This window comes from Dermacentor albipictus, chromosome 5, assembly GCF_038994185.2.
Source record: "Dermacentor albipictus isolate Rhodes 1998 colony chromosome 5, USDA_Dalb.pri_finalv2, whole genome shotgun sequence".
NCBI classification, from domain to species: Eukaryota; Metazoa; Arthropoda; class Arachnida; order Ixodida; family Ixodidae; genus Dermacentor; species Dermacentor albipictus.
The window spans coordinates 150,443,662-150,462,069 of NC_091825.1; the positions used below are offsets into that span (position 1 = coordinate 150,443,662).

Consider the following 18,408-nt stretch of genomic DNA (forward strand, 5'->3'; position numbering starts at 1 on the left):
GAGAAAAGCTTTTAATTAAACATTGCAAAACGGGAAATTTTGATTTTTCTATGACTCTCTGCACCATAAAGGTCTCGAACAACTCTGCCATGATGTACTAGGTGAAAGTGAGCATCAGAAAATGTATCCGTAATATCAACTGCTTAATTTATGCTTAACATTTTTAACTTTTGCATGCTCCTACATTTAATGATCATGTGCCTTAGCTATGCTACTTGCAGGAACTTACTTCCTAGTGCGCGAGCCAAAACACAAAGATCTAAACATAAAAGGGTAGAGTCGTTAGGATGCAGAACACCTGTTTTAATTTCAGCCATACTTGAATATACTTTTTACTGTGCATGAAGTGTTCTCAATAAGCATCATGCATGCAGGCACTCGTAAGACTGTCTCAGATAAACAAATTATTTTTCTTCTATGTAAAGTTCTTTTTATTGTTTTATTGTTGGTACTATATAACATTTGTGATTCATACTGCCTCCAGGTTGAGTTCCTCAAGAAGCATATACCCACTCCTTGTGTGGCAGCCTTCCACACAGAGTACGAGGACACAGAAGCAGTTTGCCCAAACAGAGTGGCCTTTTCACGTATTGCAGCCCTTAGGGAGAGTTTAGGTGAGTGTAGCAGAAGCAGTGAGCTCTGTGAAATACTTTACTTGACCAAGTTTATTTTTTTCCTTCTACCCAGATGCACCACTGGGCCATGAAAGCTCCAACAGGACTCGATGTAAGAGCACTGTCATTTATTTAAGAAAGTAATTTACTTATTTACAAATAAATTCTCTAGGGAGGCTTTTAGTAGGAGAGATAATACAGAATCATCTGCCTAAACATATTTATTAGATAATAGAGTTGCACACATCACTGCATTTTGTACGCTTGAGTCAAGATAACAAAATTATTAAGTACAAGGTAACAAGCAGCACAGATGGCATGTAGTTCCCTGCATAAAGAAACAAGCAAAATACGAAGAAAAGATAACTCAAGAAGATGGTTCCCATTGATAGGAAAACTTTGGAAGATATGTAAGAACAGTTGAGTACATGACTAAAAAGACTGCATCTTTCTGGAGTAGTTAACCATGTCAGACATATAGCCAATACGGCTACACTGAGCAAAAATTTTTTTCTTCCTTTCCTTTTCAAAGCAGCAAACACAAGCATGCCTGCGAATCCGGGCCCATCAGGTAACATTTATTTGACTGACTGCGATGTGCTTTATTTTGTAGTAAAGTTCTCACAGATTAAAAAAAAAGTAAATATTACATAGTAGTTTTTCAACCAATCTGTCATGCCTTTTTTTCTAAATTTGGTTGCTACAGAAGTTGCTGGCTCTAGTGGAGGATAAATAAAAGCATTCTGAAAAGAATTTTCAGGTAATGAATGCAGTGTGACAAATAATTTGGTTCTTTCACCCTCCAATCAGAAACTCTGCTCTGTGTGTTCTCCGAACGTACTGTGGAGCCGATTTCTCTGCCATATGGGCTGTGCACTCACATCATCTACACAGGCCTAAATTATGTACCTGGAAGCAAGCAAATTGTTCCTCTTAATGGTAAGTGCTTCTGATCAGTAGTGTTCCTTAGACAGAACATTATCACCCTCATTGCAGGGCTGAGCATTGTAAGTTTGTACATTTTTGAAAAAGCATAGCTCATGGTCACCGCACATGCATTGACATGTCTAGCATGTTTTTCTTGCCTTTGAGTATTGCTCAACTTTCTTCTGGACCAACTTTCTTCTGGAATGTCGTTGTACATTATCACTATTTCAAGGTTGCTGGCAGATTTCAAACAGACAATTTCTAAAAAGTAAGAGATATCCACAATTATAGATATTGATTACCATGTTGTTGTGACTGTGAAATACCACTGTGACCTGCTGGTGAGCTCTTTATTGTTGCTGCTTTAGAGCTTTGTGTGCATCTGTCACTGTCTTTTGTTTGTTTTGCCTCTTAGTATGTGTGTTCTATTAGTGAATGTAACATTAGTTCAACCTGCATTAAGATGCAGGTTGAACTAAAGTGCTTTAGAAAAGGTGTGCCATTGCAATTAAAATTAATGTTTATGCCAACTCTGTGCAATCGTTCAGTTGCGGCTGTTCTGTCATGATGTCAGACACCTAATAGTTGTGACTATTACGAATAAGTGCATGAACTTGTCATGACAGCCATTCAATATTTGAAGTAAGCTGACATGGACAGTTGCTTGTGCATTAGCATTAGTGGTTGATTCTGCCAACAGCAACCTTATAATGACACGTCCTGTGCTTGTGGATAACTCATACTGCCAACATGCAGCACAATAAATTTGAGATGTGTGCATAGTAGGGAAGCTGTTCAGTTTGCAGTTAAATTATGGGGTTTTACGTGCTGAAACCACGATCAGATTATAAGGCACGCTGTAGTGGGAGACTCTGGAAATTTTGACCACCTGTGGTTCTTTAACGTGCACCTAAACCTAAGTACATGGGTGTTTTCGCATTTCGCCTCCATCGAAATACGGCCACCATAGCCGGGATTTGATCCCGCAACCTCGTGCTTAGCAGCCCAACATCACAGCCACTAAGCAACCGTGGCAGTTTAATTTGTGGTTGTTGAATAAGCAACGGCACATTAAACGACAGATCTTATATATCAAGGGAGCCATCAAACAGACTATAAGCACAACTCCTTGTAATTCTCGTCTTCCATGCAACTTGATAGCTACACTGATCTTTAATGAGACGGAAACAACAACTATAATTTCTTTGCTCCAGAAAAAAAAATATATTGTGTCGTCAGTAAAAACTTCAGGTATAATACTATTCACAAAGCTGATATCCAAGAATGAACACGTTAACCATGTATATTCAAAGGTACAAAATATTCTTGCTGCCTTAAATTGGAATCACAGCATACTAGCTTTTAAAGCTAATTGACTCATATATCATGATTTTTTTTACTCGCATCTCAGTTATGCTATCTTAAATAGGTAATGCAATGGCACAAAACATTTAAATGCTGGAAATACTACTTCAAAAGAAAGTAGTTCAGTTCGTCAAAGATTTATTTTTGGAACACATGCAAGATCTTTTCCAACAAAACAAGACTTAAAGCTTGGGCTATATGCAAGTTTAAGATACTACTGAACTACACAAATGCTATGCTGAAAAGACTACTCTTTTCAAACCTTTGCAAGTTAATGAGGAACTAGGAGTGCATATTCATATCTTTGCCAGTCTGGTGCCTGGTGAAAATATGAATATGCATTTTGTGCACAAATTATGGCTGTCACCACATCAATCATACACTACCTACCCTACTTAACTACTACAACTAGGAAGATGTTGATATGTCATCACTAAACAAGACTAAAATGTTATGTCTTTTCTTATAACACTCTGTAATATGATGCAATTTCAGAGCATTTTTGATGCATTCTCATTATACTTTATAGTTTACAATTGCAACCTTTATCCTGACCATCCTGGCGTCTGTGGCACCAGTTGGAGTTTGCTATGAGCTGTGCAGTCAGGCTTGCACTGCACTGGGCTATGCAGCCAGGCCTGCACATGCTTGTAATGCAGGCTTGTAGTGTTTGTTGTCATCTCTCAACTTTGAGGCTGCGACGATGCCTTTGGGACCCTGCTGCACGGCTGAGGATGTGATACTCTCGTGAGCACAGAAGCTTAGCTAGACTTTTTTTTTTACTTATGCATGTAGGGTAACTCAATTTATTCCCAAGAATATGTTCTTTTATACTAACTTGTCTTAAATATGCCTTTTCTTTGAATTGATGGCATTTGTTTTGGATTTGTTGTAAGTGTGCGTTTAATTTATGATCTATCAGTGCAAAAAACAGATAAGGACAAAAAGAAAGCACGGTTACTGGCCCGCTAGTTCTGACAGAAATAAAATCTTCATTCTTGACCAAGAATTACCAGGCCATCCTAAAGATTTCTCATTTTGTATTGAGAACAGTGGCTTTATTCATAATAAATGCCTTTGCCATACTCCAAGTGCCATATTCGAAAGCTGCCTTTATGTAAGCCGTGTAAGCCCTACTCCCCTTGCCCACTCCTTCACTCCAAATTGTACATTTATCATGTTGGGATAGAGGAAAGCAGTGAATTTCTGGATAATTTTGTTTGTTCCTTTGCTGAAAGCATATTACTGCAATAAATGTGTTGGTTCTTTAATTAGCAAAGTTTAATTAACTTCAACTATTTGTGCTTACTAGAAATGTTTGAATTCATTGCAGAGTATGCCTTCAAGAGTTTCCTTGAACTAAGGAAACATGCACGACTGCTAACTGCTGTTCCATTCGACACAGTATCAGACCTGACAAATCCTCCAGATGTAGAGTCTTTCTCCAATGTCATCTCTTCCTGGTTGACGAAAAATGATCTCATGGGTCTTGCCTTGTTTTCAACTCTCAACACAAATTTTGAGCAAGTACACACTGTCACCAAGGTATGGCATAGCCAATCTTGGGCTCTCACTAGTGTATATGTGCATGAATAAGTACACTCCTTACATATTGCTTCAAATGTACTTGTTTTAAGTGGTCCTCTCTATATTATTATTACTACTACTACTACTACTTCTTCTTTCCTCTTCTTTCTTTCTTATCTTTTTTGCCAGAAGTCCTAGTTAAATATGGTGCAGTGTTGCATGAAAGTTTAGTCACTCTGTCTCTAGATTGAAAGAACAATATAGGAGATACACTAAGAATGCAAAGATTGTTAAGGATCAACCAAGCAAGTCCTGCAGAGATCCACAAGGTGGAAGAATTTTTATGCAAAGGTAACTTTATATCCAAACGAATAGATCACAATCATACAAATAAATCCAATAGAAGTTATTCAGAAAGCTTTGTGCTTAACGAAAAATAGGTGCTGGTCTGGGCATAGAGCCCCCTGCATTATCTGATATCCATGGCAGTTGCTACAAACATGCAGAACCAGACTGCTAGCAGATGGTATGGTGAATTGATTGAAGCTTGAGGCCAAGATCAGTGATCAACTGATTATAAGTTCTGCAGAAACCTGCAACGAGGGGAGAAAAGTTCTTGCCAGTTACTTCTTTTCAGTTAAAGAAGGCAAATAAAGGACATGACCTAATGACCATGATGCAAGTAGGGTTTCAATAGCGTTATTCAGTATTCATGTTTTCTAGTTGGCAATTTTCTTGTCACTGCAGTCAACCCGCAAAGTGGAGAGAAATATTTCTCTCCGCCCGCAAATTTCTCTCCACCTTGCGGGCTTCCGCAGAACTATTACGTCAAACTTTTGTTTTTGCTTCGAGTTGTCGACAAATTCGACTTCGCCCTGCCATTTGCTAGCCGCCTGGTTAGCTCAGAGGGTAGAGCAGCTGCCTTGGCCCCAGGTTTGAGTCCCGGACCAGGACGAATTTTTCTTCAACTGCGAGGCTTTTCTTTTGAGGAGTGCTTATAGGTTTCCTTTGTAGCCATTGGTACGAATGGGTGGATGTCTGATTTTCCCTTTATTAAGTGCTGCTTTGTAGATAGAAAGGTGATCAGTGTTCACCATACTTATTCATTAGATAGCTGCCTTGGAAAGGCGGTCGTCCCAGGTTTGAGTCTCGGACCAGGACGAATTTTTCTTCAACTGCGAGGCTTTTCTTTTGAGGAGTGCTTATAGGTTTCCTTTGTAGCAATTGGTACGAATGCGTGGATGTCTGATTTTCCCTTTATTAAGTGCTGCTTTGTAGATAGAAAGGTGATCAGTGTTCACCATACTTATTCATTAGATTATGGAGTTTTACATGCCAAAACCACTTTCTGATTATGAGGCACGCTGTAGTGGGGTCTCCAGGAATTTTGGCCACCTGGAGTTCTTTAATGTGCACCTAAATCTAAGTACACGGGTGTGTTTGCATTTCGCCTCCATCGAAATGCGGCTATCGTGGCCGGGATTGGATCCCACTTATTCATGTTACTTTCTTGCAACTTTATTAGTTGCACGGTACTTGGCATTTATAACCAAATGCAAGGTGATCAGGTACTAGACCATGGTTCATGCTCTTTGTCAACTATGTCTTTGGTAATACATGTGCCTTTGGTAAAGCTCATGGTAAAAAAGTTGAATGTAAATGAGCAACTTGTCTAGCCCTATATGTATCTCCTGCGAGTGCATATCAGGGGTGGAATAAAGAACATTACATGCTCGTACCACCCTGATATAGTTAATAAAACGAAATCGAAATGTGCAGAATATCAAACCTACGAAGGTGGTCCTTCCTTAATGGGAAAATAAAAAAATCTCATGTCAGGTGCATTGGTAGATTACTTATATAACTAACAAAAGAACCCCACTTACCGTGAAAAAAGGCTTCCTAAGCCAGAAGAAACATGAAAACGAAAGACAAGTGGCAATCTTGCCTTGGATAACCTGCCCTAGCTAACCATGATGTCATAGATTTTGATGGTAACCTCTCAGGGACAGATAACTGTTCTTTGGTGGGAGTTCCATTCATTCCATCTTAGAAAAGTAGAAGACTGCTTAGCAAATTTCAGGAGCTTTTGCAGGTCCACAACAGCCCAAGTACAAAAAAGTACTTTGAAATCTGTGACGTCAAGCTAGTGCCGATATTGCAGCACAAAATTTATTGAGGACCATGACCTTCATTTGCTGTTCTAATAATCTGCTCAATATCATGAAATTGAACAGTGTTTCTCTTTACAGTGTGCCTTTGATGTTCCTTGCATGGTTTTGCACAGCACCGCTTGTAGCATGTCGCTGTTTATGTATGACCACTGCTGCCATTGTAGCTTGCTCCGGTGAATCACTTATTTTGCTCCTAGTTTTTGAGTAAATGATTATGTGAACTAGAAAGAACAAGAAACTGTATTTTGTTTTTCTGCATGTGATTTTGTGGCAAGCTTACACCTGCTCCAAACATAGCAGTAGGTGCTCCAAAATTGTTTTGCGTGCTCCAATGGCTGCTCCAAAATGCTGAATGGCACTCCCATCATTGTAAGCAAGAATGGTAGAACATTAGGTCTATTGTATCTCTGTGGTTTTACATTACGTGCCAAATCTAATTAAAAGAGGTTAATGATCAAGTCTTCACTTCGTGCTCTCGGGAAGCGAGTGTTTGAAAGAGTACAGAGAAGGGCACCCACATATTTGTTGTATGTGTTCCTTTATTGTTCTGTCTGGAACACTTCTAAATCATATCCTACTTTATGGTTATGAGTATTTACTGCAGCTTTGGTACGGAATCCTGCGATCTCGGACCTAAGTATGTGAATTATGTCATTTGCTTTAGGAATGACAACATTCACTGCAAGCCATGTTGGACAATACCTTCAGGAAGTTTTCTTTTTTGATATTGTACATGACAGGTGGGACCTAAACTTGGTGTGTCTTAGGGTTGATTACTGAAGTTAGGGTTTGAAGATCATCATGATGCTGTAGCTTCTACAGTGTGGTAAAAAAGTTGAGATGTTGGGCGGTTCCCTCACTGGAGTGCGCACTTCCTGTACTGTGGCGTATGACATCTTACAGCATGCTAACTGTGATCATATTGCTTGTCTGTAAAGGTGCTTCGCTGGCAGTTCATGAACTTGAAGTTAAAGCATCTGCAACTGATCTTTGGTGCCCCCATTCATGTCATCACCCCAACACTCATCCGTATTGCCGAGTGAGTATGGATAATGATGCAGCGGTGATTGAGCAGCACTGTGAAGGAACACCGCAAGTGTATAGTTTTAGTCATTCTTCTGCTTCAAGTTTTCTTGCAAAACTGCTGATTATTTTCTATCTTCTAGCTATTACGGTGTCACTGTCACCATAATGCACCTATCATGGACCACAGCAAAGAAAATTAATGCATGAATTCCAAAATATTAACCCTTTAAGAATGAAGCATAAATACCTGAAAAAAATTATTATTTTCTATCGAAATCTGCAGAGAACATAAAGAATAAGCATAATCAATGAAAAGAAAAAATATTTTGCATAGACGTATTCAGAGGTAGGAGGAAAACACCAGGCAGAAAATCGGTGGTGGGCTTCACCCCAAGTCAACTATGGCTTCGTTTAGAATTTTTGCAGACAGCTTTCTTCATATGTGAACCATGGATGTGCATTGCGTTTGTTTTACATCACGTGTATGATACCGCTGCAGCCAGAGATCTTGCACGGGTCTGTCTCCTCTGAATGTGCTTTCAAAAGAAAGCGAGTCGGGTGCCGAAATTCTTTCTCATCCTGTATTTCTGCTCTAAACCAACAAATGTGGCTTGCTGCCTGTTATTCAATGTTGCCTGAGGATATATAACTAGAAACTTTGTACTCAATACCGAAACTTGGCAAGAAACATTTTTTTTACCTGTTATGTTGCCTGTAGGGAATGCTCATTCATAAAGGCTTAAGGAAAGAAATTTGCATTTAATTGACTGTGATGCTATGTTCACAGCACTTCTTGTGGGTGTGGTTTAAGTGCCAGGCATGCCGTATGGGCACCATTCTTTGAACTTGTACCAGTTCTCATTTGGAATCAACACAATTTCTAAAAATGTAGAATGGCCTGGCAAATAAGGCATTGTATCCTAATGTGCTGGAAAAGTCATGTCTTGTATTTTAGAGAGAGAAATGTAGGTGTGTAAAGGTGAGGGGGACCACTTCTGGGATTTCCTTTGGTAGCATGATCTGATTAAGCTCTGGCTGCTACATCTTCTGGCTCTCCAGTGCATTCTTAGTGGCATTTCCCATTATTACAGTCCTCCAGTTTGCGTCACTGATTGCATTGTTGTTTCCTCTTGCAGTATTGTGAACTATCTCGTGTTCATTCATCATGATCCAGTACACCAGTCTTGTCGTCTGGAGACAATGCTGACAAAGCAGCTTGGAAAACGTGAACTGGTATTGTTTGTGGTTCTTGATTATCACATTTATCATGTCTAGGAGTGAAGGCAGTGCTGCATAGTATCCCTATAACACTAAACGATTATATAAATTGCTCTGTTATGCTTATCTTTTCTGTTATTCTATTGGTCCCTGCTACCTGTATACTCCTACTTGGGGATCTGCAAAGTCTGCTTCATTGAGCATACACTTTTTTCTTGAAGATAAAATCACGTGTGATGAGCATGACATTGGGTATAACTCTTGTTACATTCTGTGGGCAGGTGGAGACAATAAATCTGGCAAAGAAAGTGACACTGGAGGTGCCATCAGCCACATTATGCTTGTCACTCAGCCTGGCAGTAGTGAATACACCAATGACACCAGGAGGCCAGCAGGAACTAGTTCCATGTGGCAACAAGACACTCTCTACTTACGACAAGGTTTGCAGATCTTTGCTGACCTTGAACTTGTTTTCATGCAAACAGGTTCTTCACCTTCATTTAGTCCTTGGTAGCTTGTGATATCAGGAAATGGCTGAACTGATTGGAACCTATGTAATTGACTAACTGACCTTAGCTGACAGGTGTTCTCATGCTCCATTGGTAATGCTGTGTGGTCATTACAGGTGTGCTCCATGAACCAAACATCTACGATTGTAGGGAAAGATTTTGCTGGCATGTATCAACAAAGTGACAATGCAACATTGTACTTCGAAAATGAAGAGTCTCTTCTTGAAAAGGTATTTTGTTAATTCTCCCTTGTCTTGTCATTTAAAAATCATCATTGCCTTCTTGGACAGTTGATGTCACATAAAATATCATTGCTTTAGGCAGCATATTGTGTATGTCAAGTTGGCAACAACATAAAGGAAACTTCCTTTTGCGCATTCATATATAGATGCAATTTCATGCTTATTTGCAGGTCTATGCTGCTAAGAAGCTTTACCCACTGAAATGTATCGCAACTTTCCACACCGACTATGAAGATGTGAAGGGACATTGTAAAACAAAGACACCATTTTCTCGGCTTAAGCAAATTTCAAGGGCATTGGGTAAGCGAACACTGCCAATGATAAAAGCACTGCTTCCATAATGTGGAAGTTATGTGTTTTGCTCCTTCTTGCAGCAAGTTGTGTTATGTCAATTATCATTTCCTTTTTTCTTATATCTGCTTTTCAATTGCTTCTATATCTGCATTTCATTGCTTTTAAAGCACCCCTCACCAGGTTTGGACATTGCAAACAGACAAATGCAGTGTGTATATCATGCACTGGCAGTAGTGTCTGCAACGTATCAAACCGCTCCTCAGCCTGAAAACAGCCAACATTTCAAATGAAAGCCTGTGTCTTGTTCTTCTTGAGGGAACTCCGCTTTCTGCTGGGGAGTCATGGCCACGTGCATAATTTGCTCTGTGTAAAATACACTGCCTGCAAAGTCACCAAGGCCTGAGTCACCGACTTGTAACATTAACGTGATCCAGTCCTGAAGCTCTTTTATGGGAGAAGGCAGGGAAAGATAGTCACTTGCGGACACTAATTGTGGCAAAGGGAGGGAGAGTATTATGTTGACAGTGAAGCTCACCTCCCGGTAACATGACGCGACTTTTTGATTTTTTTGTATTTTTTTCTAATAATGAAACGATTTGAAAAATTGGAAGAACTTGCCCTGGATTGCACAGTATACAATGTACCTGGTGAAAGGCACTTTAATGTCGACTGTGGCCAATTGTACTTCTTTCATTGTATTTGTTCAGCTTCAATGGTCATTGGGGAGATCATCTTATGACAAGTGTTTTGGGATTCATATTAACGACGGATGTGCAAATACTCCAATATGCAATTTTGAATCGAATTGTGGATGTTTGGATAATTCACTTCGCTAATCGAATATCTAATACAGTAAACCTTTGGTTAATTTTACTCCCGTTAATTCAGAAAACCGGATAATTCGGACTCATCCTCTGGTCCCATCAGGCGTGTGCATTATTTAGTGCAGTGAAACTCTCGTTAATTCAGATGTATTTGGCCACACATTGGTTGATTCGGACAACTCTTGAGTGTAGTAAGTGTGGTGAGCACGGAGCACCGCAGATGTGTGATATGACTGGGTCGGTCTGGTCAACAAGGTCAACTGGACCGATTAAAATGATTAATGCTATGTGAACAGAGGGAACAACAAAAGCAGCACATGTGGAAAGCACGGAAGCATGAGTGAAGATCAAGCCGATTATAGTCACCGGCAGACATGTTGATCATATAGAATCTGTGAGTTCTGTGTTCACACATGCAGATTCATGCAGTTCAGAGCTTCCTACCTACATACAAGTATACAGATGAACTTGATACAAGTGCTTGCAGTAGTTATGGGCTGATCAACTGCAGACTAGGGGACATATTCTTGGACAATCTCTTTCGGAGATATCAATTTCAGTGCATGCTTATTGGCTGGTTAAGTAAATTGGATTAGATGATTGCCTGGTTGAGCACTGCATCACGCGAAGGTGATAGTATCACCGAAAGTGATCATCCGAGAACACGTCCCCTGAACACTGCTTCAACGGCCTTCAACCTAACCCATGCGCATGATCTCACGGCCGATCACATAGCGCAAACTTGCCATAGTCATCTTGATTTGAGAACTCTTTATCGTCAGTGCCAGCCGTGGTCGATGCATGCAGCGCCGATAGTTCTACGGAACAATATCAAATGACATGAACATTCCCCAGTTTTATCTGTTGTGCAGGTTGGCTTTAATGAGCTGACGATAACCCAAAAAAACCACCTGCCATAAAGATGTTAAAAATCTCCTTTTTGTGTGTGTGTGTGTGAAAGAAAACTGGGAAGCAATACTTTCTAAACAATAGAAGATTGCCATTAAGTGCAGTATAGCCCACTATTAAACTGAAAAACTCCATTGGTATTCAGCACAGCTTCGCTATTTCTTCAGAGGAATAAAAACATTTAATTCTTCTTGACAGACAAAAAAATTTTATAGACAAAAAAAATATTTTCCAGACCTTTGTATAGAAACTCAGTTGTTATCAGCATTGTGTCGGAACAGAACAAAAAAGAAAAACAAAACAAAACAATATTTTTGACCGATACAAAAACGTAACAGAAACGTTATTTTTTTGTTTCGGAGTGAAACTAAAATATTTTTATCACTTTTCAGTTCAAGGGGAAAGTCAGCAATCCACAACAACCAACATCAGGCAATGTCAGAATTAACATGTATAACAGGGGTCCGCATAAGCGCGTATCTCAGGCAGGGATAGTGCGAGTGATAGCCAGTCGAGCGCACCACTAGCCTAAGCCTGCCACTCAGTGCCCTAGCAGATCAGTATCATAGCAATATCCTATGCTAGCGTGCTGAAGAGCTTATAGTTTCATTTTGTACTGGCACAATGTTTTGTAACCGAAATTTTGCCATTTGTTTAAGTTTAGGAAACAGTGGTCTCGTATTTTGGCGAGTACACTCGATGACGTGCTGCTTCTGAAATCATGCTCAGTGCCTTCACTCAAGGTGAGCATGATCTCATAATTCATAATTCACTTATTGAGAAAAATAAATACTATGTTATTGTCATTACTTTGCGTCGAAAAATGTTTGCGTGCAAATCATAACTGTTATGATCATCATCATATTAATATTATTATATTATAATGTTATTTACAGATCATTATCTTTTCGTTCCAGAGCAGAACCAGAACGGAACCTTTTTCAGTGATTAAAAACAGCGCTAAAGATGTACACTGGACAACAGAGTGGAGGATGGGACGCACACTGTTGTCTGTCGTCCGGTGTATGTCTTTAGCACTGTTTTTAAACGTTATGGAAAACCACAAACTCGCCCAATCTGCCACTCTTGTTCTTCAGTAGAATGAAACTAAAACAAGAATAAAAAACATTTTGTTTTTGTAAGATATATATATATATATATATATATATATTTTGCTGTTGGAGTTTGAACTTGTCACGGTGGCTTAGCGGCTATGGTGTTGCACTGCTCTAAGCACAAGGTCACAGGATCAAATCCCAGTCACGGCAGCCGCATTTCGATAGGGGCAAAATTAAAGAAACACCTATTTCCCACGCATTGGAGGCATGTACATTGTGGCAGGTACAAAATGAAGATTGTAGAGGTCTACGCTCCTACATCCAGTCATGATGACCAGGAAGTCGAAAGCTTCTATGAAGACGTGGAGTCAGCGATGGGTAGAGTGAAAACTAAATACACCATACTAATGGGCGACTTCAATGCTAAGGTAAGCAAGAAGCAGGTTGGAGACAAGGCAGGGGGGGAATATGGCATAGGCACTAGGAATAGCAGGGGAGAGTTATTAGTAGAGTTTGCGGAACAGAATATTATGCGGATAATGAATACCTTCTTCCGCAAGCGGGATAGCCGAAAGTGGACGTGGAGGAGCCCGAATGGCAAGACTAGAAATGAAATAGACTTCATACTCTGTGCTAACCCTGGCATCATACAAGATGTGGACGTGCTCGGCACATCTTGCATCTGCTCGGCCATTTCTGTAAGGAATGGCTTGAATAAATGAATAAAGAAAGAAAGAAAGGTGCGCTGCAGTGACCACAGGATGCTAAGAACTCGAATTAGCCTAGACCTGAGGAGGGAACGGAAGAAACTGGTACATAAGAAGCCGATTAATGAGTTAGCAGTAAGAGGAAAAATAGAGGAATTCCAGATCAAGCTACAGAACAGGTATTCGGCTTTAACTCGGGAAGAGGACCTTAGTGTTGAAGCAATGAACGACAATCTTGTGGGCATCATTAAGGAGTGTGCAATGGAAGTCAGTAGTAACTCCGTTAGGCAGGATACCAGCAAACTATCGCAGGAGACGAAAGATCTGATCAAGAAACGCCAATGTATGAAAGCATCTAACCCTACAGCTAGAATAGAACTGGCAGAACTTTCGAAGTTAATCAACAAGCGTAAGACAGCTGACATAAGGAAGTATAATATGGATAGAATTGAACATGCTCTCAGGAATGGAGGAAGCCTAAAAACAGTGAAGAAGAAACTAGGAATTGGCAAGAATCAGATGTATGCGTTAAGAGAAAGCCGGCAATGTCATTACTAATATGGATGAGATAGTTCAAGTGGCTGAGGAGTTTTATAGAGATTTATACAGTACCAGTGGCACCCACGACGATATTGGAAGAGAAAGTAGTCTAGAGGAATTCGAAATACCAAAGGTAACGCCGGAAGAAGTAAAGAAAGCCTTGGGAGATATGCAAAGGGGGAAGGCAGCTGGGGAGGATCAGGTAACAGTAGATTTGTTAAAGGATGGTGGACAGATTTTTCTAGAGAAACTGGCCACCCTGTATACGCAATGCCTCATGACCTCGAGCGTACTAGAATCTTGGAAGAATGCTAACATAATCCTAATCCATAAGAAAGGGGACGCCAAAGACTTGAAAAATTATAGACCGATCAGCTTACTGTCCGTTGCCTACAAACTATTTACTAAGGTAATCGCAAATAGAATCAGGAACACCCTAGACTTCTGTCAAGCAAAGGACCAGGCAGGATTCCGTAAAGGCTACTCAACAATAGATCATATTCACACTATCAATCAGGTGATAGAAAAATGTGCGGAATATAACCAACCCCTATATATAGCTTTCATTGATTACGAGAAAGCGTTTCTGTCGAAACCTCAGCAGTCATGGAGGCATTACGGAATCAGGGTGTAGACGAGCCATATGTAAAAATACTGAAAGATATCTAAAGCGGCTCCACAGCCACCGTAGTCCTCCATAAAGCAAGCAACAAAATCCCAATAAAGAAAGGCGTCGGGCAGGGAGATACAATCTCTCCAATGCTATTCACAGCGTGTTTACAGGAGGTATTCAGAGACCTGGATTGGGAAGAATTGGGGATAAAAGTTAATGGAGAATACCTTAGTAACTTGCGATTCGCTGATGATATTGCCTTGCTTAGTAACTCAGGGGGCCAATTGCAATGCATGCTCACTGACCTGGAGAGGCAAAGCAGAAGAGTGGGTCTAAAAATTATTCTGCAGAAAACTAAAGTAATGTTTAACAGTCTCGGAAGAGAACAGCAATTTACAATAGGCAGTGAGGCACTGGAAGTCGTAAAGGAATACATCTACTTAGGGCAGGTAGTGACGGCGGATCCGGATCATGAGACGGAAATAATCAGAAGAATAAGAATGGGCTGGGGTGCGTTTGGCAGGCATTCTCAGATCATGAACAGCAGGTTGCCATTATCCCTCAAGAGAAAAGTATATAATAGCTGTGTCTCACCAGTACTCACCTACGGGGCAAAAACGTGGAGGCTTACGAAAAGGGTTCTACTCAAATTGAGGACGACGCAACGAGCTATGGAAAGAAGAATGATAGGTGTAACGTTAAGGGATAAGAAAAGAGCAGATTGGGTGAGGGAACAAACACGAGTTAATGACATCTTAGTTGAAATCGAGAAAAAAAAATGGGCATGGGCAGGACATGTAATGAGGAGGGAAGATAACCGATGGTCATTAAGGGTTACGGACTGGATCCCAAGGGAAGGGAAGCGTAGCAGGGGGCGGCAGAAAGTTAGGTGGGCGGATGAGATTAAGAAGATTCAGGGAAGGCATGGCCACAATTAGTACATGACCGGGGTTGTTGGAGAAGTATGAGAGAGGCCTTTGCCCTGCAGTGGGCGTAACCAGGATAATGACATGATAATGATGATGATGATGATGATGATGAGGCATGTTAAAGAACCTCTGGTGGTCAAAATTAATCTGGAGCCCCCCCACTATGGAGGGCTTCACAATCGGATCATGGTTTTGGTACATAAAACCACTGAATCTAATTTTTTTAGTTTGTTGTGTGTGTATTGTTACTTGACTCTTCCACTGTATGCAAGCAGTATATTAAGAGCTTATGGTTTCACAATCTAAATAGAAATACCACTGAAAAAAGAAACCTTTCTAGGTTTTGTTCTTTTCCTATTGTGCTTACATGTTTTAGGCTCCACCTTTCACTTTTCTTTATTTCTTATTTTCTCTTTCTTTCTGTGTTTTCTTTTTTTTTTCATTTGAAATTTAGACCTCTTATTAATTATTTTCTAGGTTACCATGCGACAAGGGAAGAAGTAGGTAAGTTCTCAACCTGCAACCCATCAGTGAGTGTTTTGTGACGCCATGTTTTCTACGTAGTTCCTGTGGTGGAAGCTAGAAATGGAACATCGAATGCCTCTCGTAAGTATCACAGTGCACTTTTGTATGTGCTCTCCTGAAGAACTGCACCAACACAACAGGTGCAGTTCTTCAACATGCTCCACATACTGTTGTGTTAACCACATGCTAACCATTTCAAATGCTTTTTGTGGCTCTCCCTTGTGCTGGCACAAGTGGTTTTCCAAAAGTGCAATTACCATTTCAGTGATGCACAGGAAGCTTGCCAATTTCTTTTAACTGCACATCTTGGACGGACCCTCTGGCTCACTGTGTCTACAAGCAAAGATGGATTTACAGCAGGTGGTGGAGAGATTTCTGCCACCATCTCCAATTGACTTTCCAAGAAAATTCTTTATCCACGCAAAAGTTTCTTCTTTGGAACGTGGATCTGTTGCATTGCAGTGCAGTCTAATTATAGCACTAATTTACATAACGGCAAAATTCATGTGTTAAAACCAGTTGCCATAGGAACTTGAATTCCCACAGTTTTCATAGAACTTGTTACCTAGGCATATTTGGTGTACTTCAGTATAGCCAGCTTATTTCTGGTTTTGTGATCTGAGCAGGGCATGATATAAAAGAGTTCACCTTTTAAAGCTGCTCTATTTTGTGCTCCAATGTTAAGTATAGTATAGCATAAGAACTGAACTCTGTAAAACTGGATTATTATTTTAGCATTAATCATGAACAATATAAAGCACAATGTTAGGTGATATGGATGCTCGAAATGTTTTAATACTGTATTAGCTCAGACGTAACTCATCGCTTTGCTTTAATGTAATTGCTAGCTTGAGAAAGCACCTTTCATTATATTCTGAACCATTCTTTGAATGTAACGCAAGGGTTATCTAGTATATTGTCTATTGCAATGCATGTTTAAAGTATGTGAGCTCAGCCCGGGTATTAATAATTATAGCCACAGGACTCTGACTTCACAATTATCATCACTATTATAGATGGAGTGAACTGCACTGTAATGTGAGCCTTTGCTAGAGGAAGTAATTCATGTATATCTGGTGTCTGTGGTGCAGGGGCTTATTGGTTTATTATGCATGTGTCCCTAGTGGAGTGGAACAGGAATGAATTTTCTTCGCATTCTTTGCAGCCTGCTCTTTTGCATTTTTTATTGTGATGAACTTCATCTCTTGAGTGCGGTCAACTTGTGTGCCTGGTTTCAAAAGAAAGAACTAAGCAGTTTTGCACTCATGCAAAACCTTTTCTCCCTTCCCTTCTTCCCATATTGGAGCTGAGGGCCCATGAAGCATTTGTCCAGAGCATTTTTTTTTCTCCCCCTCTGGTGTTTTCTTTCTGCATGATGCATTTCTGAGTGACCTGTGGGTGGTGCCTAGTGTTTTGCTTGCATGTGAATTGTGTTGAATTAGGAAAGTTAATACAGTGCTTGTTTATGTTACAGGGTCCCTTGTTTGTGTGATCACTGACAACTACCCAGACTTTGACAAATTTCCAGTGGAGTACTGTGATTACCTGTTATATTTTGACCCCAATGTGAGGTTCAGGAAGAATTCTTTTCGTGACTTCATGGGTGGTATGTTTTCAGTCAACTGGAAACTTTTACAGGGTTCTTGAAACATTTTTTTTTTCTCAAAACATGAGCAACGTGTTGAAATGAGTGTTAAAAAAGATATTCCTGAAGGAATTTTTAAGAAGGATGTAATGTGAATGGAGATATATGAAAAGTACAATGTTGACTTTCAGCATTTTTCATCAATTTGTCAGTTCCCCTCAGCTGCAGTGACACTGGTAGCAATACCTTATCTCTCATGCCTTACTTTATTGTCGTCTTTTGCATGGCATGTTATGGTAACCTTCTGTGGTGGACCCCTGAAAAGGCTCCTTGAAAGCAACTAACAAGAAGTGATGGGACAGATGGAGACACGTTAATTAACTACTGCTTTCCCATTTTCTCAAAGATCTTTAAGAGTGTGCTTGGTTGGCGTGCATGAGCTTGTGCATATGAGTACTTCGCAGTGAAGAGCTTTATTGCCCAATGGCTGGTGTCCATAGGCTGCTTCTCCCAGACGTCAGCTGGCTGTTGTGCACCAGTTAAGAAATGCAAGGCAGAGTCCTCTCTTCAAAAAGAAATGGGACTATCTTTACATTTCTCTCGTTATCTCCATGCTCAGCATTCATCTACAGAGCTTGGCTGAGATGTTCACAGCTTTGTGTTCTACTTACACAATATGTTTACTCACCGAGCTCAGAAGGACCCTGTAAAATATGGCTGATTTTCATATACAAAGCATCACAGCACCTGCCTAAGCTCCTAAAATCAATTTCATAAGCTGCTGTAGGTGTAGTGTTGTGCCTTTGTTGTGCCACAAAAAAA

The 18,408-nt window shown here is 40.2% G+C and overlaps 1 protein-coding gene across 1 annotated transcript in view; it reads left to right on the forward strand.

Annotated features, from left to right (window-relative positions):
• Positions 1-18,408, forward strand: part of LOC135915285 (uncharacterized) — a 297,520-nt gene that overhangs the window by 74,853 nt on the left and 204,259 nt on the right. The window contains exons 50-62 of the mRNA XM_070539179.1: positions 485-614; positions 688-726; positions 1,147-1,185; positions 1,425-1,553; positions 4,240-4,451; positions 7,546-7,646; positions 8,770-8,866; positions 9,133-9,291; positions 9,477-9,590; positions 9,773-9,902; positions 15,954-15,980; positions 16,041-16,082; positions 17,476-17,607. Of these exons, the coding sequence (XP_070395280.1) occupies positions 485-614; positions 688-726; positions 1,147-1,185; positions 1,425-1,553; positions 4,240-4,451; positions 7,546-7,646; positions 8,770-8,866; positions 9,133-9,291; positions 9,477-9,590; positions 9,773-9,902; positions 15,954-15,980; positions 16,041-16,082; positions 17,476-17,607 (1,351 nt within the window). The remainder of the gene's footprint in view (positions 1-484; positions 615-687; positions 727-1,146; positions 1,186-1,424; positions 1,554-4,239; positions 4,452-7,545; positions 7,647-8,769; positions 8,867-9,132; positions 9,292-9,476; positions 9,591-9,772; positions 9,903-15,953; positions 15,981-16,040; positions 16,083-17,475; positions 17,608-18,408) is intronic.